General features: G+C 39.3%; 1 protein-coding gene across 1 annotated transcript in view; it reads left to right on the forward strand.

Annotated features, from left to right (window-relative positions):
• The window catches only part of LOC116260251 (probable LRR receptor-like serine/threonine-protein kinase At1g07650), a 78007-nt gene extending 58749 nt beyond the window's left edge, over positions 1 to 19258 (forward strand). The window contains exons 17-24 of the mRNA XM_031638435.1: positions 105 to 475; positions 551 to 746; positions 924 to 1073; positions 13541 to 13659; positions 14722 to 14932; positions 15134 to 15371; positions 15485 to 15635; positions 18643 to 19258. Coding sequence (XP_031494295.1) covers positions 105 to 475; positions 551 to 746; positions 924 to 1073; positions 13541 to 13659; positions 14722 to 14932; positions 15134 to 15371; positions 15485 to 15635; positions 18643 to 18849 — 1643 coding nt within the window. The 3' untranslated portion in view covers positions 18850 to 19258. The remainder of the gene's footprint in view (positions 1 to 104; positions 476 to 550; positions 747 to 923; positions 1074 to 13540; positions 13660 to 14721; positions 14933 to 15133; positions 15372 to 15484; positions 15636 to 18642) is intronic.
• Positions 19259 to 22661: the final 3403 nt, after the last annotated feature.

The raw sequence follows: 22661 nt of genomic DNA on the forward strand, positions 1-22661 counted from the left end.
GGTTAAATGGGATAATATTGAAAGGTTATTGATGATTAGTCTAAGTTGGTGATCATATTCCTTTCATATTATGTTTTATTAACTACTCACATATTTATTGTCAGACTATTCCTTGTTTATAAATTGTGGAGGGAATCCATATACATCTCATGGGAATGCATATGAAGGAGACACAGAACCACGTGGGGAATCTATGTTCTTCTATAGCCCAACAAAGACTTGGGCTTTTACCAGTACTGGGAGATCCATTGATTCTCAAAGTTTTGATTATGTGGTTACAAATTCAACTCGATTGCTAATGGCTGATCCGACACTATACATGAATGCACGTTCTTCGCCAATCACAATGACATACTATGGACTATGCCTACAGAAGGGAATTTACAACGTCACACTTCACTTTGCTGAAATAATTTTCACTAATGATCAGACTTATAGCAGTCTTGGAGAACGGATTTTTGACGTATCAATTCAGGTGAGTACATGAAAGATTATACCTATAGATACTTTTAATATTGATACTGAATTTTTTGATCTTTTCTTCTTGCAGCATGAGATAGTACTAAAGAATTTCAACATTCAGAACGATGCTGGTGCCCCAGGCAAGGAGGTTATTAAAAGTTTTAATGCCAATGTGACAGAACACACTCTGGAGATCAGTTTCTATTGGGCTGGGAAAGGAACTCTTGATATTCCTTCAAGTGGGGTTTATGGTCCTCTGATTTCTGCTATTTCTGTGACACCAAGTAGGTCCTTTATCAATCTTATTTATTGCATCCTTCCTTTCAAGGTTGTCTTTGAACACTTATTATGTGTTCTATGTAAACTTCAAATGATCAAGACTCATAAGCGTTACTACTTTGTTGAGATGCAGCTTATATGTAACTGTTTAATACATACTTTTGCTAATAACTTTTTTGCAGAGTTCAAACCTGCCAACTTTGACGAGTCTTCCAAGATCTCCATTGTGGTCATCATTCTGATAGTCATGGCCAGCTTCATCATTATTATCTTGGTTTTGGTAATCCTTTGGCTAAAGGGGTATCTTGGAAATAGAGATGTTCTGGACAAAGGTGAAATCAACAACAAAATGCTTACCTGAAGATATATGAAGTTACCTTTTTATGAGGGAAATTTTATATAAGCATATTATTAATTTTTTTGTGTGTGTATGTGAAATTCTGTTCGTATGATCCACATCTGTTAGGTCTGTCATTTGTGTCCTCCAAGAAGCATAGCTGCATGCATCCTTTCCCTTGATGGTAAACTGTTTTAAAATAAATTCCGTATACATTTTTTTAGAAAAGAATATTGCATTTGGGTGTGTTTCCAACAAGTGCTTTTTAAGCAGATAAAAAATCAATGATATACGTAGCATTCTAGTAGAACAAGGAGACATTTATTTATTTTTTAATAGATAAACTTAATATAATCTCTCTTTCTCTCTCTCTCTCTCTCTCTCTCGCGTGTGCGCGTGCATGCCCGTGTGTAATAATGTAATTATTTGTGTCATTGTATGCATGTGTATGTATAATTATTTTCCATCATTGGATGTCATTCATTCCAACATGATGTGACCTATGTTGGTTCAATGACATGTGGCCAGAGTGTCTGGCAACTAAAACTGCTAGTATTTCTGTATAGGAAGTTGTTTCCATGCATCTTGTTTTTAAAACTTGATGTATCTTATTGAAGTACAGTTTTTTTACTGGTCTAAAATTTGAGGTCTCTCTAGGTCTAATTGACTGGGCCGCTAACTCACACAAATGCTGGTTATGGTGTCACATGGTTTGTCTGCATCCTGCAGCATAGGTTTCTGTTTTCTTTCTTGTTTCTGTTCCCATTTTCCCAATTCTAATAAGAAGAGAGTGGGATGGCTAGATGTGCACATGTTGGACAGAAACTTGTGAATACATACTCTTGGAGCAAGAAGGAATTTTACTTGCTTATGGAAGCACAGACAGGAAACTAGTTGACTAATATATGTAATATACATACATATAGGTATATATAGATCGGGATACATACATTCTAACACCCCCTCAAACTTACTGTGTGATGACCTAAAGTTTGCCAAGAAGAAATTAAAACGTGGTAGTAGCAAGAGACTTGGTAAAGAAATCTCCTAGTTGATATTCAGATAGAACATAGGTGAGATCAATATTTTTCTGAAGAAACTCTTCACGAACATAATGATAGTCCATCTCTATGTGTTTTGTTCTTTCGTGAAGTGTGTGATTGCTAGCAATATAGATTCATTACACTCTTGTTGTCACAACAAAGCTTGACAGGATCCGCGAGATGACTTCCCATATATTTCAGTAAGCTTTGAGCCATACAATTTTCATTGTTGTAGATGCCATGGCTCGAAATCCAATTTCAGTTGATGATAGAGACACCTTGTTCTATTTCTTACATAGCTAGGAAATTAACGAATTACCTAAAAACACACAAAAACCAGTGGTGAAGTGCTTATTATTGGGATCTCCACCCCAATCAGCATCTGTATAAGCAAATAATTCTAATGTAGAAGAGGAAGATAAAAAAAGTCTTTTGTTGATTGCGTTTTTCACATAACCCACAATTCGCATTGCTGCTCCCATGTATACTGAAGTGGGTTTTTGTTGAAATTGACTTATAACATGAACCGCATGAGTAATATCTGGTCTGGTGATAGAGATATAAGAGAAAGCACCAACAATTTGTCGAAAAGGAGTAGGGTTCTCTAATATCTCTTCGTCATCAATCTTCATTTTTACTCCTAGAGCTTTTGGAGTGTCTACAATTTTGTTGCCTGAAATATCTGCTTTGTCAATTAATTCACTAGCAAACTTCGAAATCAAATAGCCTCTTTTGCTATAGGTAACTTCAATTCGAAAGAAATATATTAGTCTTCCAAATCAGTCATTTGAAAGCAATTCTTAAGAAATTGTTTTTCTCTATGATTCTTTTATCATCACTTCCAGTACTATATCATCAACATACAACAACAAAACAATTATACCTACAGAAGTGTCTTTCACAAACATAACAATATCTGAATAGCAAGATTGAAAACCTTGATCAAACATAACACTACTAAATTTGTCAAACCAAGCCTTGGGAGCTTGTTTTAAACCATAAAGAGCTTTCTTAAGTCGTAGCACTTTGTCCTGGGGTAGTTCAAGTTTAGGAGGGGCGCTCATGAAAACTTCTTCATTTAGAAAAACATTTATAACATCCATTTGAAAAATAGGCCATTGTTTAGTTGAAGCAACGACAATAAGAGTTATAACAGAGGTCATACGAGCAATTGGAGCAAAAGTTTCTTCATAATCTATACCATATTCTTGGACATATCCTTTAGCGACAAGTCTAGCTTTATACCTTTCTAACATCCTATGACTCCTAGTTTTGACTTTATAGATCCATCTACATTTTGTGGTCTTTTACCCTATAGGTAGAGAAACAATTTCCCAAGTCTCATTACTTTTGAGGGATTTAAGCTCATGATTCATAGCTTTAATCTGATTTGGATCTTCCTTAGCCTCAAGGTAAAATGAAGACTCATAAAAAGAATGATGTTCCAAGAAGGTAACATCCCTCATAACATAGACTCGGCCAGTGATGGGGTCAATACATCTGTATCCTTTCTGAGTAGGGGAATACCCAACAAACACACCTTTGATAGACCTGGGATCAAGTTTCTTAATATTGGGACTGTGATTATGTATAAAACACACACAGCCAAAAACACGAGGGGGGAGTAGAAATGGTTGACGACTGCCGGGGAGTAACGAATGGGGAGTCTGACCATTCAGAACACGACTGGGCATGCGATTGATAAGATACGCACTAGTAAGAACTGCATCACCCCAATAGTGTTTAGGAAGATTTCTCTGAAACAGAAGGGCCCTGGTGACATTAAGAAGCTGGCTATTTTTCCTTTCAGCCACCCCATTTTGTGGGGGGGTATAACTACAGGACGTCTCATGAACAATCCCCCTTTTTCGAAGAAAATCCTCAACAGACTGACACATATACTCATGGGCATTATCGGACCGAAAGGTTTTAATAGTCCTACCATATTGAGTATACACAAGAAGAATGAAGGTCTCTATGATATGAGGAACCTCACTGCGATCTTTTAATAAGTACACAAAAGTAGCCCGAGAGAAGTCATCAATAAAAGTGATAAAGTATTGAAAATCTTGACGGGTATGAATTCCCGAAGGCCCCCACACATCCGAGTGAACCAAGGAAAAAGCTTCATTAACACAACTAGTAGAACTAGGGTACGAAGCCCTCATATGTTTAGCAAACTGACACACATCACAAGAAATCAAAGACAAATTCAAAGAAGAACACAAATCGGGGAACAACTGTTTCAAAATCCCAAAAGGTAAATGCCCAAAACGTTCATGCCAGTACAAAAAGGACTGAAGACAATCTTCTCTTCGTTTCTCTGTCTTGCTGATCGCAATCACAAGAGCTGTAGCCACATGTATTGGAAGACGATATAGGCCATCAGACGCCAAACCAATCCCAATCCTCTTCCCTGTCACCAAGTCTTGTAAAACACAACGATTGGCAGAAAAAATGAGTTCACAGTTCAACTCTTTAGTAAGTTTACTAACTGACAAGAGATTTAAGGGAAACTGGGGGACATGTAATGCTCCCCGCACATGAAATTTGTCCAACAAGGACAGAGTCCCTTCGCCTGCCACAACAGTAGAGGAACCATCTGCGAGAGAAACTCGTTCCCTTCCCGAAGATAACTTATATTCATAAAATAATTTTGGGTTACTTGTCATGTGGTGAGTGGCACCACTATCCACAATCCATTCCCCCACAGAAGAGTTACCTGTATCGCCAATAACTGCAAGAGCATGATTAGCCTTTGTCTCATCTGGTGTCTCGGCATGGTTGACATCAATCCGACCCAAGTAGGCCCTCAGTTTACGAATCTGGTCAGCAGAGATGGAGATTTTTTCTCCACTGGATTTGGACACCTCAGACACAGGCATCTTCCCAATAGAAGACCTCCCTTTGTTTCCCTTCTTCTCTGGATGAAGATCCCAACAATAATCCACGGTATGACCAGTTTTCTTGCAGTGAGTGCATCTGCGAAGAGATCTGGTCGGGCCTCCAGGACCACGACTCACAAGAGCGGATCTCTCATGATAGGGCACGAGATCCCTCTTGCCCTCATTTGTAACCAGCCTTCTCTGTTCTTCTGCTTCAACACAGGAGTACACATCTTCAATACTGGACACCTCTCCTGAATTTAGAATCTGGCTTCTAACACCTCAAACTCATCATTTAAATCAACTAGAAAGAGGAACACCCTATTTTCCCATACCTGAGCTACATAAAGTGCCTGATCTTAGGGACAATGCCAAGGAATATCAGAATGATAGTCAAGCTCTTCCCACTTGGCTTTCAAAGCCCCGTAGTAATCTGCAACAGAAAAGTTCCCTTGTCGAAGGCCATAGACAGTCTTCACTATTTGGTAAGTACGAATTGCCGTTTTTTTTTTGCCATACATTTGCTCTAAGACTACCCACATGTCTCTTGCAGTCTTCTTCTGAAGGATAAGGGGGTGAATATCGGCGGAGACGGAGTTGACAATCCAAGTTTTCACTTGATTATCCTCAAGAAACCAAGTGTCCCATACACCACTTGTCTTTGCCGGTTCAGGGTTCCTTCCGTCGATATAGGCAATCCGACCGCGGGCAGCAATCCCCATAGTCATAGCAGCCGACCACGGGAAATAGTTCTCTTTTGTAAGGCGAAGAGTAATGACCTGAGCAAGAACTTTCTCAGTCTTAAAGACCCCGATTTCAGATTGATTGGTGTTAACGGTAGAGGAAGAAGAGGCTGCCATAATCTCAGGCCAGTCCAACAAAGGGCACAGGCGGCGGTAAAACACGGGCGGAACCAGCGACAACAGGAAGTACCAGCGGAAGCAGAGAGCAAGGGCGACGTCAGCGGCGGCAGCAAGGGCGACGTCAGGGAGCAAGTCGTGGCAGCAAGGGCGACGTCAGGGAGTAAGTCACGGCAGCAAGGATGACGTCAGGGAGAAGGTCGACGGCGGCGGAGCAAGGGCGACACAGCCGGTTGGAAACGGCGGCGGCGGTGATGGCGCACAGGGCGACGGCGACGTCAAAGGAGAAGATTGACGGCGCACAGGGCGATGCAGCCGGTTGGAAACGGCGGCAACGGAGATGGCGGCGGTGGTGATGAAGACGGCAGCGACGGTAGTGGCAGCAGCAACGGCGGGTGGAGAAAACACCACGATCACCAAAAACGTCTCAACCTCGTTGGCTCTGATACCATGTAGAAACACGAACACAGAGAAAGAGAAAACGAGGAACACGATGTAACGTGGAAAAACCCTCAACAAGAGGAAAAAACCACGGATGAGGAGGAGCTGGTGCCCACTAGCAGCCAGACTCTCTCTCTCTTAAGATTTTCATTAACCTTAAAGATTAGGGTTACAATGATATAAGTATGCCCTAATTTGGACATACTGGATCGGGTCCAGACCTGGACCCGTACACCAATATCCGTCAACAGAAGGTGTGCTTCCTCCCTTAAGCAAAGGTTGAATGACTTCAATGAGTTTTGGTTGGAGAGTGCTTATAAGTTGATCAAGTTGAAAGGAACTTGTCTCCTTCTTTTCTTCTTGGATGGGAGCCACCACATTACTTCTCTTGTCAAAACATCTTAGCTTTGGACATTTGGGTTTCATATGTCCTTCTTCTTGACAATGGTAACAAATAATTATTTTTCTTTCTTCTTCATTTGTTCAGTTGAAATGAGGAGGTCGATAAGACCTTAAGTAAGCTCCCGACCTAGATGTAGCAAGAACATTGTTTGTTTTTTCTCTATCAAGGCAAAGTCGATTCTCTTCCATTTCAAGTTCGGCAATAGCATCATTCACAGATGGTGTTTTAGAATAGTGGAGCAAGGAAGTTAACACCATCAAATTCGGGTCTTCGACCAATGACAAACTTATAAAATTTATCACGTTGGATTTTCTTCACCCTAAGAATAAGATCTTGTGCATCAACCTTATGTGGTTCAAAAATGTTCAACTCAACATACACTTGATCCATTTCAGCTCATGGATCTATCTCTTTGTTGGAGGTTTTGAATCTTGAGTTAAATATTGCACATATAAGCAACATCTCTCATTATATGAGTTTTCTTTAGGTATTCCCATGTCTCTTGGGTCAAATATAATTTTGAAATCTGCCCACTAGTAGCAATGTCAATACAAGTTAATATCCATGTGATAATCTTGTGATGACCTATATTCCATTCTTGTCATATTGTACTCAGCCACAACTTTTTTTTTTTCTGTTCCATCTAATTCCATAGCCCTTTCATCAACAACTTTGGGTAACACTAATTGAGGTTTAATTCTTGTTCCATTAAATAGTCCCCAAAGGCTTTTACTACAAATAAAATGCTCCATACTTCTAGCCCATTGGATATAGTTTGTTGATGAAAGTTTAGGAAAGGGGATGAAACTTTGTCATCCATTGAGCACAATCAACAAAGATAATCTACTTACAATTCTTGGAGAAGCTTGCTTCCACGTGAAGAGAAAAAGATCTCAGCCACAATAGGAAACCAGCCACAAGCACCGCAGCCAAGGATCTTGAGATGATAGTGTCAAAACAGTCACAAAGATCACCAAGAAGTCATGAGAAACAATTGCCAAGGGCCAAAAAGAAAACAACACTTCTTGTGCAAGACCGAGCCAATACTTACATCGAACAGTTGGTGTGCTTCATGAACTGATTCTTTAAGGTTTGAAAATCAGCAACTCGAAGAGCCAAACCATGGCTCTAATACCATGAAAACCAGCCACCTAAATTTGGAGATAAAATTACTTCAAAGAGATACACTTTTGAAAATTCCAACCGCTTCAATAAGTCACACAAACTGAACCTCAAACTAGAGGAGAAATAAACATATATTGATCTCAAATGGATACACAAAAGCAGGCCAAAAAGCCTTAACAAAACAAGAGAGCAACTACACTATTTATAGAGAAGAATACACGAGGAGAGAGATCTAGTCGTTGGACTAGTTCCAACGGCTAGAAATCTAGCCATTGGGACTACCCCTCCTTTAAACAATAAGGCAAAAGTAGGAGGGTAAAAGTGGAAATCCAAAAGTACAGAAAATGAAAAATACATAAATAAAGGGAAAATTACATAAACAACCTAAGTATCCTAATATATATATATATATATATATATATATATATATAGGACATATGTTATGTTGCGTAGAGAGGTAGAGAAGAGGGAGAAGAGAAGAACGTGAGGAAGGAGGAGAGAATAGGTAACAGTCATCTATCTATCGGCTGCTCATTTTCCATTAGACTAAATAAGGATTAGGGTTATGTTTAACCCTTTACATAAAGAGTCCAACAAAATTTTAAAAGTTCAGAAATCTACCTAATATTAAATTCCAAAATACATAAAACTTTAAATACCAAAGCAACACGTTTCTTCAACATTCCCCCTCAAGCTGGAGCATAGATGTCTATCATGCTCAGCTTGCTACAACACTTAATGAAACTGGATATCGGAAGAGCTTTGATAAATATATCTGCAGGTTGGTCTTCGAAAGCAACATACTCAGTATAAATAATCCCTGCTTGGACCAAGTCTCTAATGTAATGACAATCAACTTCAATATGCTTGGTCCGTTCGTGGAAGATCGGATTATTTGCTATATAAGTAGCCGCTTTATTATTACATTGCATTTTTATAGGCAATTCTACCTGAATTCCAAGACCTTCTAGCATGCCTCTCACCCACGTGATTTCAGTGGCTGTTTGGGCCATGGCTCGATATTCTGACTCTGCACTCGATCGAGCAACAACAGCTTGTTTTTTACTTCTCCAAGAGACTAAATAATAAACCCTTTCTAGGGGAGCCTTTTAGAAATTTCAATAATAACATAGCTGCATCCCAATGGGCTTTTCTTGGCTTATCCATAAATTGGCTTAGTTTTTCCATAGCAAAGGATATATCAGTTCCAGTAATTGTTACATATAGTAGCTTTCCAATGAGAGACCGATATGATTTGCTATCAACAGGTTCAGATTTGTCATCATATAAATGAGTGCGAGAATTTGTAAGAATAGATGCTGGTTTAGTTCTAGTCATACATGTTTCGTGTAGCAAATCAAGAACATATTTTCTTTGAGAAAAGACTAGACTTTCTTTACTTATTGCCACATCTATCCCCAAGAAGTAATGTAGAGAGCCAAAATCTTTAATAACAAAATGTTGTTGTAAATACTTCTTTGTGTCTTGTATTTCTTGTTCATTGTCGCCAGTTAAAATAATATCATCCACATATATCACCATAACAACTATACCTCTTGAAGTCCTTTTTATGAACAATGAATGATCTAAAGGCGATCTTTGAAACTCAAACTTAGACACAACGTCACACAACTTCTGAAACCATGCTCTAGGACTCTGTTTCAAACCATATATAGCCTTGTTTAACAAACATACCTTGGTACATTCCCCCTATTTCTCAAAGCTCGGTGGTTGCTGCATATAAACCACTTCAGTTAAATCCCCATACAGAAAGACATTTTTAACATCGATGAACTACAACAGATATAATGAGTCGTATAGTGCCCAAACGTGCCATAGGAGAGAAAGTTTCAAAGAAGTCAACACCATATGTCTGTGTGTACCCTTTTGCTACCAACCGTGCCTTGTAACACTCAACTGTACCATCTGAGTTGTACTTGATAGTGAAAACCCATTTCGAGCCAACAATATCTGCCCCAGAAGGAGGTTCAACGAGATCCCAAGTGTGACGAGATATTAGAGAATCCATCTCTTCCTTCATAGCCTAGTACCACGTAGAGTCCAACATAACTTGCTCATGTGAAATAGGAATTGATGTAGCTGACAAGGCATCAATAAATTTGCACATATGATCTCCCACATGAGTTGTACTAACAAACTTAGAAAGATGATGAATTGTGCATTGTCTAATCCCTTTACGTAGTGCAATAGGTAGTTCATCATGAACAAGAGCATCAAGGGAACACTCGGGCATGTCATGTAATTCAAAACTACTTACCTCCCGAGAGCAAGATGGTTCAGGGTCATTAGATGATGAATTCCTTCTTGAATATGTGAGAGGAGGATATTTAAACCTTGGAATGGAGGGAGTGGAACAGGTGGGTGATGATGAAAAAGGAAGGGACTCAAGTGGAATTGGAAGAATTGGAAGTGGAACAGAAGAGGGTATCACAGACTTTGGATATGAAGGACTTGCAGGAAAGAATGAAGACGACTCGAGAAAGGTTACATCGGCACTGACAAACTCTCGATTAGATATAGGATCTTGGCATCGATTCCCCTTTTGATTTTTAGTGTGGGATTGATTTTTAGAGTATCCCACAAACACATATTTACTTGCTTGAGCAGCTAGTTTATCTTGATTGGGACCAAGTTTATGTACAAAGCATGTGCACTCAAATATACATGGGGGTAAAGAAAATAAAGCTCTATTTGGGTAGAGAATTTGTATTGGAATTTTGTTGTCTATGGAAGATGATGACAATCTATTTATTAGGTAACATGCGGTGAAAATTGCATCTTCCCAAAATTTGGAAGGCATATGAGAATGAATCATGATTGTGCGGGCTACATCTAACAAATGGCGATGTTTTCTTTCAACTACACCATTTTGTTGAGATGTGTGAGGGTAGGTAAAATGTGGCGCAATATCATGGGATTTATAGAATTCAAGTAAATGAGAAGATTTGAACTCGAGAGCATTGTCGGTGCGAACAACCTTGACACAAAAATTAAATTGAGTTTTTATTTCCAATATGAAAGATTTCAAGATACAAGGAGCTTCAGTTCTGTCTTTCATAAAAAACACCCAAGTGACATGAGAAAAAATCATCAACAATAGAAAGATAATAATGAGACGACAACCGACTTGGAACCCGACTAGGCCCCCAAACATCAACATGAACTAAATCAAATAGACTTTGACTAGACTGACTTTGACTCAATGGAAAGGAAGTATGACTATGCTTGTCCAGTTGACAAGCTTCACACTCGATAGACGTTGTAGAATAAATTTGAGGACATAGTAGCCGAAGTTTAGAGAATGATGGATGACCCAATCTGAGATGCCACTAGAAGGCACTTGAAGAAGAATCAACCAAGAATGACGCCTCCTTATTGGATGTATCCAAGATGTATATTCCATCTATCTCATGGCCTCCACCAATCTTCCTCCCAGTCGATAGATCCTGAAATACACAAGTACCCGAGTAAAAAATAACTCTACAATTCATCTCTTTAGTTAGTTTGCTTACAGATAACAAATTCTTCGAGAATTCAGGAGTATATAGCACATCATGAACAAGCAAAGATGGAGAAAGATAAACATCTCCATGTCCTTCTACTGGCGATAGTCTTCCATCCGCCAATTGAACATATTGAGGTGAATCAAATTTCTGCAGGTTTGAAATACTAGTATCTCCACAAAAGTGTTTAGATGCTCCAGAATCAATTATCCAACAACCTTTAGAAGTAGTTTTACCTGCAGAGTATGCTGAACTTGTGACAGCTGTAGATGCCGATGAGGTAGAAGGAGTAGCATTTGACCTATGCTCCATAATTAAATCAATTTTAGATGGACTTAACTTAAGAGATGTAGCATCTACTGAAGCAGCAGTGAGATTCGCCTTAGGAGTTATATTGATAGACTGTGTGTTTGGAGTAGAACTAGATGAAGATGTCACAGTCAAAGAAGTGGATGAGTTAGGTTTACCCACTTTGTTCCAGCACCTATCCTCTAAGTGACCAAGACGACCACAATATGTGCACTGAAGTCTTCTACGTCCTCTAGGACCTCGGCTTCTTCCTCTACCACGGGAAGAGTATAGTCCACTTCTTCCTCCTCCAAATGAGGCAAGGGCAGAAGGCTGTGAGTTGTTCGAGGATGGAGGAAGAGTAACAACCAATCTGTTTAGTCTATTGAAGGCCTCATCAAGATTAGGAAAATCTGAACCTGTAAGCATCCGTCAAATCCATGTCACCTTGCTGCATTTGTAACAATTCTTGCTGAACCTATAAAATTTTGTTGATATTTTTATCTTGAGAGTACGTCTGTCGAAGAGAATTCCACATATCTTTGGCTGTATTATAATAACAAAGCCCTGCTGCAATGTGAGGCTGAGTGCTATTTATAAGCCAAGAACTAATAATGTTGTTTTCTTCCTCCCACCGTGCGTATTTACCAGTCTTTTCAACTGGTTCATCTTCTTCCAATATATATTTCTTTCCATGTCCAACGACTGACAACATGAAGGTTCTAGCCCATACATCATAGTTGGCTCCATCAAGTTTGATAGTAGATCCAAACGAGAATGGATTTGAGAAAGCTTTGTATTCAACACCTGCCTCTATGTGCTGATTTCCAGATTCAGTTCTATCAAGTTGTATAGATCTGTTGGCAGCCATGCTAGAACCATGAAACTAGAACCACGAAAATAGATAACTATAAAAGCCAACGACAAACAAGATATATACTAGCAACCACAGAATTTTTCAGCCAGATTTCAACACCAACCTACGACAGACTGAACATAAACAGCATTCACAGACTTACTGCAATCAGATTTCAAGACAAACCTGCTTCATTTTGACTAAGAATCAACTCTGCACCAGATGGCCAGGCAGATCAGACGTTCTCTGGTCTGATATTTTTTAATGACATCCACTGAGTCAAATCTGACATATTCTGCGACATTCAGATCTGATCAACATCAACTGTTTGTCAACGACATCACCAAAGTTAGATCTGATACACTTCGACATTCAAATCTGAACAAAGACAGCAACTTGTCAACTTCATCTGATTAGGTTCTTCAGCAACATCAAGACTTCGACGCAACATAGGGTGCAGATCACGTCTCTACATGTAGAACGTGATCAGCCCCTTTTTCATCAAACAGTCCCACCGTATCTTTTGAAGGTAGCAGCAACTTTAGACGTTCAACCTTGTAACCCTAGATGGCACGGTCCTAGGTCCGAGGCTCTGATACCATGTTGCGTAAAGAGGTAGAGAAGAGGGAGAAGAGAAGAACGTAAGGAAGGAGGAGAGAATAGGTAGCAGTCATCTGTCTATCGGCTGCTCCTTTTCCATTAGACTAAATAAGGATTAGGGTTATGTTTAACCCTTTACATAAGAGTCCAACAAAATTTTAAAAATCCAGAAAGCTACCTAATATTAAATTCCAAAATACATAAAACTTTAAATACCAAAGCAGCACGTTTCCTCAACATATTAGTTGACTAATATATGTAATATACATATATATAGATACATATAGATCGGGATACATACATTCTAACAAATGTAACTTGGAGCACATATTTTTTTTGTGACTTTAAGTTGAAGGATAAACTAATTATAGTTTATGGACTAAATTTGTTAGGATTGTCATGCTTAAAATTCTCCGATTGTTTGCTTGTTGTTGCAGAACTCAGAGATCTCAAGTTGAAAAAAAGCTATTTCAGCTTGAATCATATAAAAACTGCTACAAATAACTTTGATTTGGAAAATAAGGTTGGAGAAGGCGGATTTGGACCAGTTTACAAGGTACCTTTTGAATTTTGTGAAATTATAAATGATTTTGTTCATGCTAGGTCTTATTTAAGAAACATTTTTTTGCATAATAGTAGAGCAATATTTGTTTCTTTTAGGAAGATAAGGAAATTCCTCTACGAAAAGTCATACATATGCTTGGTATTTGTATTATATACACTAGGTCAGCAGGATGAGGAAACATGATTTATTCTTTAGGACTAAGTCACATGGGTGCTTCAGTAAAGTCCACGTACCCGTGTCGCCGTACCCGTGTCGCCGTACCCGTACCCAAAATGGGTACTTTGACCCTTGGGTACCTATAGATCCAAACTACTTAAGTTTATTTTGATTTAATTTTTTCCACCTTTTTATTCTATTCTTTAGATGTGAAAATTCGATTGATGTTCATACTTGACTAGGGGGCTGCTTGGTTGTCCATATGTTTAAAGTTTTTCATAGGTTTCTTAAACACACTACTGCAAGAGCCGTTGATATATATTTTCTATATTATTTATTTGTTTATGTTGATGTATATTTTTTATTTTGATACATATTTTCTAAGTATTTCTTATTGTTTATATATATATATACGGCCGTACCCCGCACCCAAGTTTTTTGAAAATGGTCAGTACCCGTACCCGCACCGGCACTCGTACCTGTACCTATGTGACATAGTTTTAGGATCATTTTCAAAGCTAGTTTTTACTAGGAAGCACATTTAAGATAGTCTATCCTCCACACTTGCATACTTTGAGAAATAAACTAATATATTTATCATAGCCGATAGGGTTGTAATCTCATATGAGCCTTCATTTCTCCACTAGTATGTCATATGTCCATGTTAAAGCTGTTTTTAATGAGGGAAGTTCCTTCTCTACCTCCACACTTGCACAGTTTAAAAGATTAAATATATATCCGTTCTGGGGTTATAACCTTGCATTTTACATGATTAGTATGTATCTATGCTGGGGTTATAACTTTGCCTTTTACAAGATTTACTTTTACTTTACCAGTATTCTGAAATTTGTGGTCAGCATCAACATTTCCTTTTTATTTTTCATGCTTTAAACACAGGGAACACTACCAGATGGAAGAGTAGTTGCAGTTAAACAGCTTTCATCAAGGTCAAAGCAAGGAAATCGGGAATTCCTGAATGAGATAGGTGTTATATCTGCTTTGCAACACCCAAATCTTGTGACGTTATTTGGCTGTTGTATCGATGGCAAGCAGTTGATGCTAATATATGAATACATGGAAAACAACTCCCTGGCGCGTGCTCTTTTTGGTAAGATTTTAATGTGCTTGACAATTGACATGATTCTTTTTATGATGGTAGATCAGTTCACTACTCTTGCAGAACTCAACCTATGTTATACAGTCTGCGGAATCATCTTAAAATCAATACTCCAGTTCAAATGTTTTTTTTTTAAATAAATGACACATCATTACCTAACATTGAAAATGATAAGAATTTGGTGATTCATAGGTCCAACTGAACACCAATTGAAGCTAGACTGGGCAACAAGATGCAGTATCTGCATTGGAATTGCGAAAGGTTTAGCTTATCTGCATGAAGAATCCAGGCTGAAGATAGTTCACAGAGATATCAAAGCTACAAATGTCCTTCTTGACAAGGAGCTGAATGCTAAAATATCTGATTTTGGTTTAGCAAAGCTTCACGAGGATGAAAATACACACATCAGCACTCGAATAGCTGGCACTATGTGAGTCACCAATTCAAGTGCTCTCTCTCTCTCTCTCTCTCTCTCTCTCTCTCTCTCTCTCTCTTATTTCCTTTTTGGTTAGCTCAGAGCCTTCTTGTTGATTGTCCTTGCAGAGGATATATGGCTCCTGAGTACGCAACACGGGGATACTTAACAGAAAAAGCAGATGTTTACAGTTTTGGTGTTGTTGTCTTGGAAATTGTAAGTGGCCAAAGCAATACAAGTGGCTTACCTGGGGAGGATTATACTTTTCTATTAGACAGGGTATGTCTCTTTTCACTTTCTTATAAGCTCATTTAGATAATAAATGAGGAGGCTACCAAGAGAGCTCTTGAATTGAAACTAAATGCTAACGGATTCCTTTCTTTAGTCCATTGATTCTGTGATTTTATGTTAGATAATGGACCGTACAGTATTAGCTAGCTGTTGCATCATGGACATCTGAGATGAGATACAAGCAAAACTTGTCTTTTTTCCCTTACTTATATATATATTTTTTGGAAAATGAGAGTTCATAGAGAGATTGCATCTTCTATCTAACTGCGAGAACATACCGGCATGCACTTTCGTGCAACTAAAACCGAGTATGGGATCCCTTAGTTTGAAGATCTTTTGACATTTTCATCAGATGCTTGATATACCCTTGAGACACAGAAGGGCCTTGTGCCTTTTCTTTGTAATCTGCTTGCCTTTCTGTCTTCAATATTGCATTGCATTGAGAATGTGTCCCCAGTTTACTGTACTATCTTATCATTAGTATTAGTTGCAAGATACCTTCCAGACAATTTTCTCCCCATTACCAGCCATCCTAGTTTGCAGAATCACTGTTCCTTTGATTGATGGACTCGCACCGATCGAGTGGTGTCCTCCATTTACATTTATTTCCCACCACTCTGCCAGAGTAGACATTTGAGTCCGTTTGGGTTAGGTTGTTATAGTTGTTAATCATAAATGGCATGTTCCACTAGTCTTAAATTGGGACTTCATTTGGACTGCTTTCTCTTATGTTTTACTTCTGAGACTGTTGTTCTAACATTTGTTTAAAACTTAAATCTTAGGGGTTGATGGTTGAAATTTCCAAGTATTTTCTTGCAAAATGATGTTAAGGCGTAGGCAATCTCGTTTGACAAAATGGAAATCAATCAGTTAGTCTTTGGATCCATTCAAGTAATATTTTTCTGTCACAAATGTTCAAATAGGTTTTCTACCATGATCAGAGACCATTCAGGTTACATGCTTTATTAATATCAATCTTATACCACATAGATACCTTTGTGACACGGGTACGCCCGATTTGCACTTGTACCCGTGTCGACACGTGGTTACAGCAACACGGGTGCGGCCGCGGCATTGGGAGTGCGGCTCGAGTAGGGCATTGACTGCACCGGGTACAGTCAACGCACCTGAGGTCGAGTCCAACCATTTTCAGACTTGGTCAAAGTTGACCGAGTCCAAAATTGTCCATGCGCTTCATGCTCTGTGCTATGCAGGCAGGTAGTCGATCTGGTCGAGAGGGTTCCTGTTCCCCTTGACCAAGGTCAAGGGTTTCTATTCTAAAACCCTTGGCTTGGTTCCTCGACCTGCTCAAGGATTGTAGAAACCCTCGACCAGATTGAGGGTTTTTGAAACCCTCAACGAGAAAGGGAGAGATGAGGTGAGGGTAAGGAGCAAGGCCGTTTGAGTGACTCCGGCCACTCGCCCAGCCTTGGCAGATCCAGCCAAGCTAAATACAGCAGAGGGAGGTTGTCCCCTCGAACAGGCACATTTGTCCAAAGGCCATGCTGGACAGTGGCCCGGGGTGATACAAAGAGACAGAGGTGAGAGAGAGAGAGAGAGGTACCTCCTTCTGTCCTCCGTCCTTGCCGTTGCATCCAGAAAGCGAGATGGAGAGGAGGTAAAGAAGAAAAAGAGGAAGAAGAAGAAGAGAAAGAGAGGGGGAGGGGGTTGTGACTTACAGTTTCAACGCGAAAGAGGAGGTGAGGAGGAAGAAGTAGAAAAAGGAGAGTGAGAGACAGAGAGCAGGAAGGAGGGAGAAATGAAAAAAAAAAAAAAAAATGAAACTTATACGAGTAGAGTCGAGCTTAAACGTGTTGAGGTCTTAAAACTCGAACTTGACTCGTTTTATAACTCGAAATCAACTCGTTTTATAACTCAGAGATTGAATTTACACTCCAACTCGTCGAGCTTATATGAGCAACTTCGTCGAACATCCCATTTTCGAACGTTTCTTAACACCGTCTTTTACGTTTCATAAAGGGATAATTTTGTCATCTTTTACTCATCATCATAACTACTCCCACTTCCTTTCTGTCCCTTTTTCTATAGCACAAATTACATTCCGTGATATTTATTGGTAATTTAGAACGAGCGAATGTCTAATACTAATTATGCTTTCATTATCACCACATAGACATGCCTTTATATGTGTGCGTGTGTACGGTACCCGTACCCACACCGATACCCGTCCTGTACCTATGTGACATAGATGGATAGATGGATTACTCCCATGTCAGTGCTATAATGGTCCTGCTGGCGGACCTTGTACATCACAAATCAGGTCTAGGTCTAAGTGGAGATCAAATCCATTTTCCCTTTAATTGGATTTTGGATTCCTTAAACGCCAAAGTGATTTTCTTTTATGCTTCTTCCATTCTTCCATCTCCTACACTGTTGCCCGCCTGCACCAATCTCCAGTGACTGACAACAAACTCCTTCAACCGATGGTGACCTTTCAACAACTGGCAGTGACCTTCCAGGAACATATTCTTTTCTTTGTTCTCTTCCTTTTTTTTTCACTTAAATGCTGCACATGAGATTTTGTGTGCCTGGGATTTTATTCTGAATAGAAAAAAAATATCTTTTTCCTTTATTTTTTGTTCTATATCTGGTGTTGCTTCTTTACAAGTTTTATTGTAGTGTTTATTTTCATTTTTCTTTCTTCCGTTTTTATTCAAATTGGGCTTTCTTCTTCATAGGAAAAAATTATATATATATATATATATATATATATATATATATATATATATTCTGTAATTTTCCTATTGTACCTTCTGTATCGACAGCCGTTCCCGCACTTGAATGACATAGTATTGAACTACTGGGCTCATTATGAGAACATCTTGTGACATTTGAATGTCATACTAGATAAGTAAATCTAGAAATCAGTTTGATAGTAACTGAAAAGGTGAATTATTTTTATGATGATATTGCTAGCTCCAAAAACGAGATGAAAAGAATGTGCCTTTCTAACTACTGCAATATAACACTACAGGCTTATGTGCTGCAAGAAAACGGCAACCTCTTGGAGTTGGTAGACCCCAAATTGGAATCAAACTTTTCCAATGAAGAAGCAATTGTAATGCTGAATTTGGCTCTTCTGTGTACCTGTCCTTCACCTTCTCTTAGGCCCAAAATGTCTGCGATTGTTGATATCCTTGAAGGGCGAAGCACAATTCAGGATGTCCTAAAATTCGAGTAGCAGCATTTATGAGTGGAGCTTTCTCAAGTGCAAAGTGGCCTTCTGAAAGGTAAATTTATTATTCATTCAAATCATGTGATGACCAACCAATAGTATAGTTTGTGGTTGAAAATGTGGGGCCTATTCCTTAATATGTATTTGAGACCTTGTTGTGCTTGAAAGATGTCCAGTGATAAGTGTATTACTAACAAAACTATGATGTTCACTCGTCTACATGCAAGAACTCCAATGTACCTAGCTAAAGAGCTAGCTTAAGATGTGTTAGGTCAAGGTTGAGAGTTTAATAATACTGCGTTTGTCCTGATGACACTTGTTCTATGGATCTGGGTCATAGTCATGCTCGATCTATGTTGTGTGTATTATTGTAAAGGACATACAATCAATGCCAAGCCTATTGTTTTGTGTTTCACTAATGTACTCTCATGTAATCCTTGAATTTTGTGTTGTAATGATTCAATAGAATTAGGGCATGCCCAACTCCTTTCAATTGTCTTCTCTTTCTTGGATTCTGTCTGTCTAGCTTTCCCTTTGTTATGATGATTAAACCGATAATTGGCTTTAATATGCCCCTAATTTACATGCAAAACAAGTGGGAACATTTTAATGTTCATGTTCTCATGTGCTTGGTGGCATGTTGGTAGTAGGGTGGATGCTTCAGCCTGATGATCTGCTCCTACCTTGGCTTCTTGTTCCATGATTATTAATTAAAGAAAAAATTACATATAAATGCTTAAGTTTTGGTCAATAACAAAAAACCGCTCACCTTTTGGGCGTGCACAAAAGGGCCCTCAAATTTTAATAGTTATTCACAAATGTTCATATTTGTGACTATTTCCGACGAAAAACGTTGCGTGAAAAACAAACTTACTGAAGTACCCATTAAAGGTTAAATGAAAGGACCCACGACCTTATTTTGGAACAGAAAAAGAGAGTTTTCTTTTTTCTTTTTTCTTCCGACTGTCTCTGTCTCATCTCAATTTTCGGCTAACTCTTTGAGGAATCTCTTGCTTAATTTTCCGGCACCCATTTCCAGCCGTCTCTCTCTCTCTGGTTTTACGGTAAGGCGTGCTGGTTCAACGTTGGAATTTTTGGTGTGGCGGAGCAGCAAAGAAAAAACTTTTAGAAATGATGCAGTAATGGGTGGGGAATGCCACGTTATACGTTAGCCTTTCGTTTGAGAAGACTGCCCTCGTCGGTTGCAACAGTGAAGGCTTTATGGTAAGGCGTGACTGTTATTGTGAATGTTTCTTAAAGTGAAGCATCTTAGTGCAGAACGTTTGCTCGTGGAATATCATTTTGTGGCAGACGGTCATTGCCAACGCCTTCATTTGTTTGTTGAAATGCCCACAAAAGCATTCAGTAAGCAACAGTCTTTATGGTTGTATACGTAGCTTGTCATGTGTTCACTGTGACATAGTTTGCAGGTAGAGGGAGAGGGAGCGAGAGATTATTAAATCATTGATCTGAATAACAAAATTATAGCAAAAGGATATATACATAATCTAAAAAATTGTAGTGGTGGCTTCAGTATAGTAATGTCCACAAGAGGCCTTCCAAAAAGGTCCTGTATTATCAGGCCAATGTGTTGCAATACCTTAACCAACATGCCAAAACTAAGTCACTAACCTATTGCAAATTTGTAATTGAAAATTTCAGCACAAAAAACGTAAAAGCCAGAGGGAAGACACGACAAGATAGACGGCTTTTTGGGATCTTAAAAGCAGTACATTGTTGGCTGAACGAAGAAAAATCCACTAGAATTCAAATTGGAAGGAGAAAAAGGACAACGTAGGTTAGCTTTTAGAGGTCGCCATTAGAATTTTTAATAAGAAAATAGGAAAAAAACAAGTTTACTATAAAGGTTGGTAATGGCATTTGAGATTCTTACAGCTAGCCTGTGGAGATCCCTCCCACAACCTGGCATGTCTTCTCCGAGCAACAGCTTCAATTAGTCTCTCTTTCTCATCAATGTTTCTTGGAAAATGAAAGGAAAATAATAAGGACCAAGTTTCAGTAAGCTCTTGAACCTTGAACTGTGACCTGTACTAACACAATCGTTGGCTGAAAGCTAATGCCGAAACTTGCATCTCTATTCTAGAATTTCTCACGGCCAAGAAACTCAAATAAAGAAAAATCATCCTGAAAGTGTAGCCGAAGTTCGTGGGAGATTTCAAAAAAACCCTTGGGTGCCATCTCATACTGTAATAGCTTGACACTCAACTCTCATAAGTAAGAAGGACAAAGAGACGTAATAAGTAGCAATCACATCGTTCCTAACCTGCTGAAGATCAGTTGCACCATGTCACTGTCACAAGCGAGATATCTTGTAGTTGCGAGCTGGTACCTGATTATCTTCAGCTTGTTCAGATATTACAATATATACTTCTGAAGAAAGTCTCTGGATCTTGACTCATAACATGAGCTGGCACACGTCTCTGCAATATAGAGCACGCTATGTGTGCGTAGACATTACCTTTGCAGCAATTTCCAACAAGAATGACGTCTAGCATTAGAATGCCACGAATATGTTTTGATTGATTAAAGAATTTAAAAAATGTCTCAGTTCCTATTTACAAATGCTGTCAAGTTCACATATTGTACTTGTTGTTTAGTTTTGATGTCAATCTTATCAATAAGTGTATATATATATATATATATATATATATATATATATATATATATATATATATATATATACTTTTACTAAACGCCTTCCTTTGGCTTGCCAACATATGATTCTGCCCTAACCCTAATTACAAGGTCTATAAAGGGTCCCCTTGCTATTGGATCTACCCCCCATGACTGAGCGTCCCAACACCAAACTAGTTGGAAGCCTAGTGTATTCTTTTTATTAATGGATATATTGCACCAACTATACTCCACCTACGCGCCAAAATTTCACCTCGTCATCCAGGGCGAGAACCTGAGAAATCAATGTTATAGTACAACTTTCCCATGTTGGCACATATACTTCTTTACTGATCCATTTCACAAGCCATTTAGTTTGCAATCGTATGTCATTTTGAAACCCCCTCTATTGGTCTAGTATTTTGAAAGGCTTAGGCACCCTAGGGTCCCCTGAATTGGATAATGGAATATATGTGGTGTAACGCTTTATGTTTTCAGGTGGGCCGGATCGGGTCCAGACCCGAACCCATTGGCATGAAGGAGCCCGACGCGAGGGCTCTTCTCCCTCGCCTTCCCCTCTTCTCCCTCGTCTTCCTCCCGGTTGCCTCTCATGCCAGCACAGAGAAGAAGACAGAGATGGTGCAGGGCGGCGACGAGGATAGCAGCGGTGGTGCTGGTTAGCCCATTGATCTCTCTCCGCCTTTTCCTCTCCTTTCTATCTTCTTTCTTCTCCTCCTCCCTCCTGCGCAGCCCTCTCCCCTTTCTGTTAGCATCCTCCTTTTCCCGTGCCCTCTCTTCCTCTCTGCTCAAGCTCTCTCCCGTCTCCTCTGCTCCTCTCAATCTCTCCCATTTCCCCCACTCGATTTCCCTCCCCCCTGCCAGTCTTTCCCCTCTGCCCGGACCCTCTCCCTGTCCGTCTCCCCTCTATCGGCAGCCCCTCAATCGTGCACTCTCCTCTGTACACTCTCTCTTTTCCGCCAGTTTTTCCTCACTCCAAGAGTCTCCCATCTTTAACTGAACCAGCTCTTCACTACGGAAGGTCCTCTTCTAACTTCCTTATTGCTGTTTTTTATTATTTTGGGGATGTTGGTTTGGATTGCAGTTGGGGACACATTATTTCCCCTCATACCAGCGAGTTGAAGGCTTGGGAGGTGACGATGACAGTTAATTTTGGTTGTTTTGGG

This window comes from Nymphaea colorata, chromosome 9, assembly GCF_008831285.2.
Source record: "Nymphaea colorata isolate Beijing-Zhang1983 chromosome 9, ASM883128v2, whole genome shotgun sequence".
In the NCBI taxonomy this organism is placed as follows: domain Eukaryota; kingdom Viridiplantae; phylum Streptophyta; class Magnoliopsida; order Nymphaeales; family Nymphaeaceae; genus Nymphaea; species Nymphaea colorata.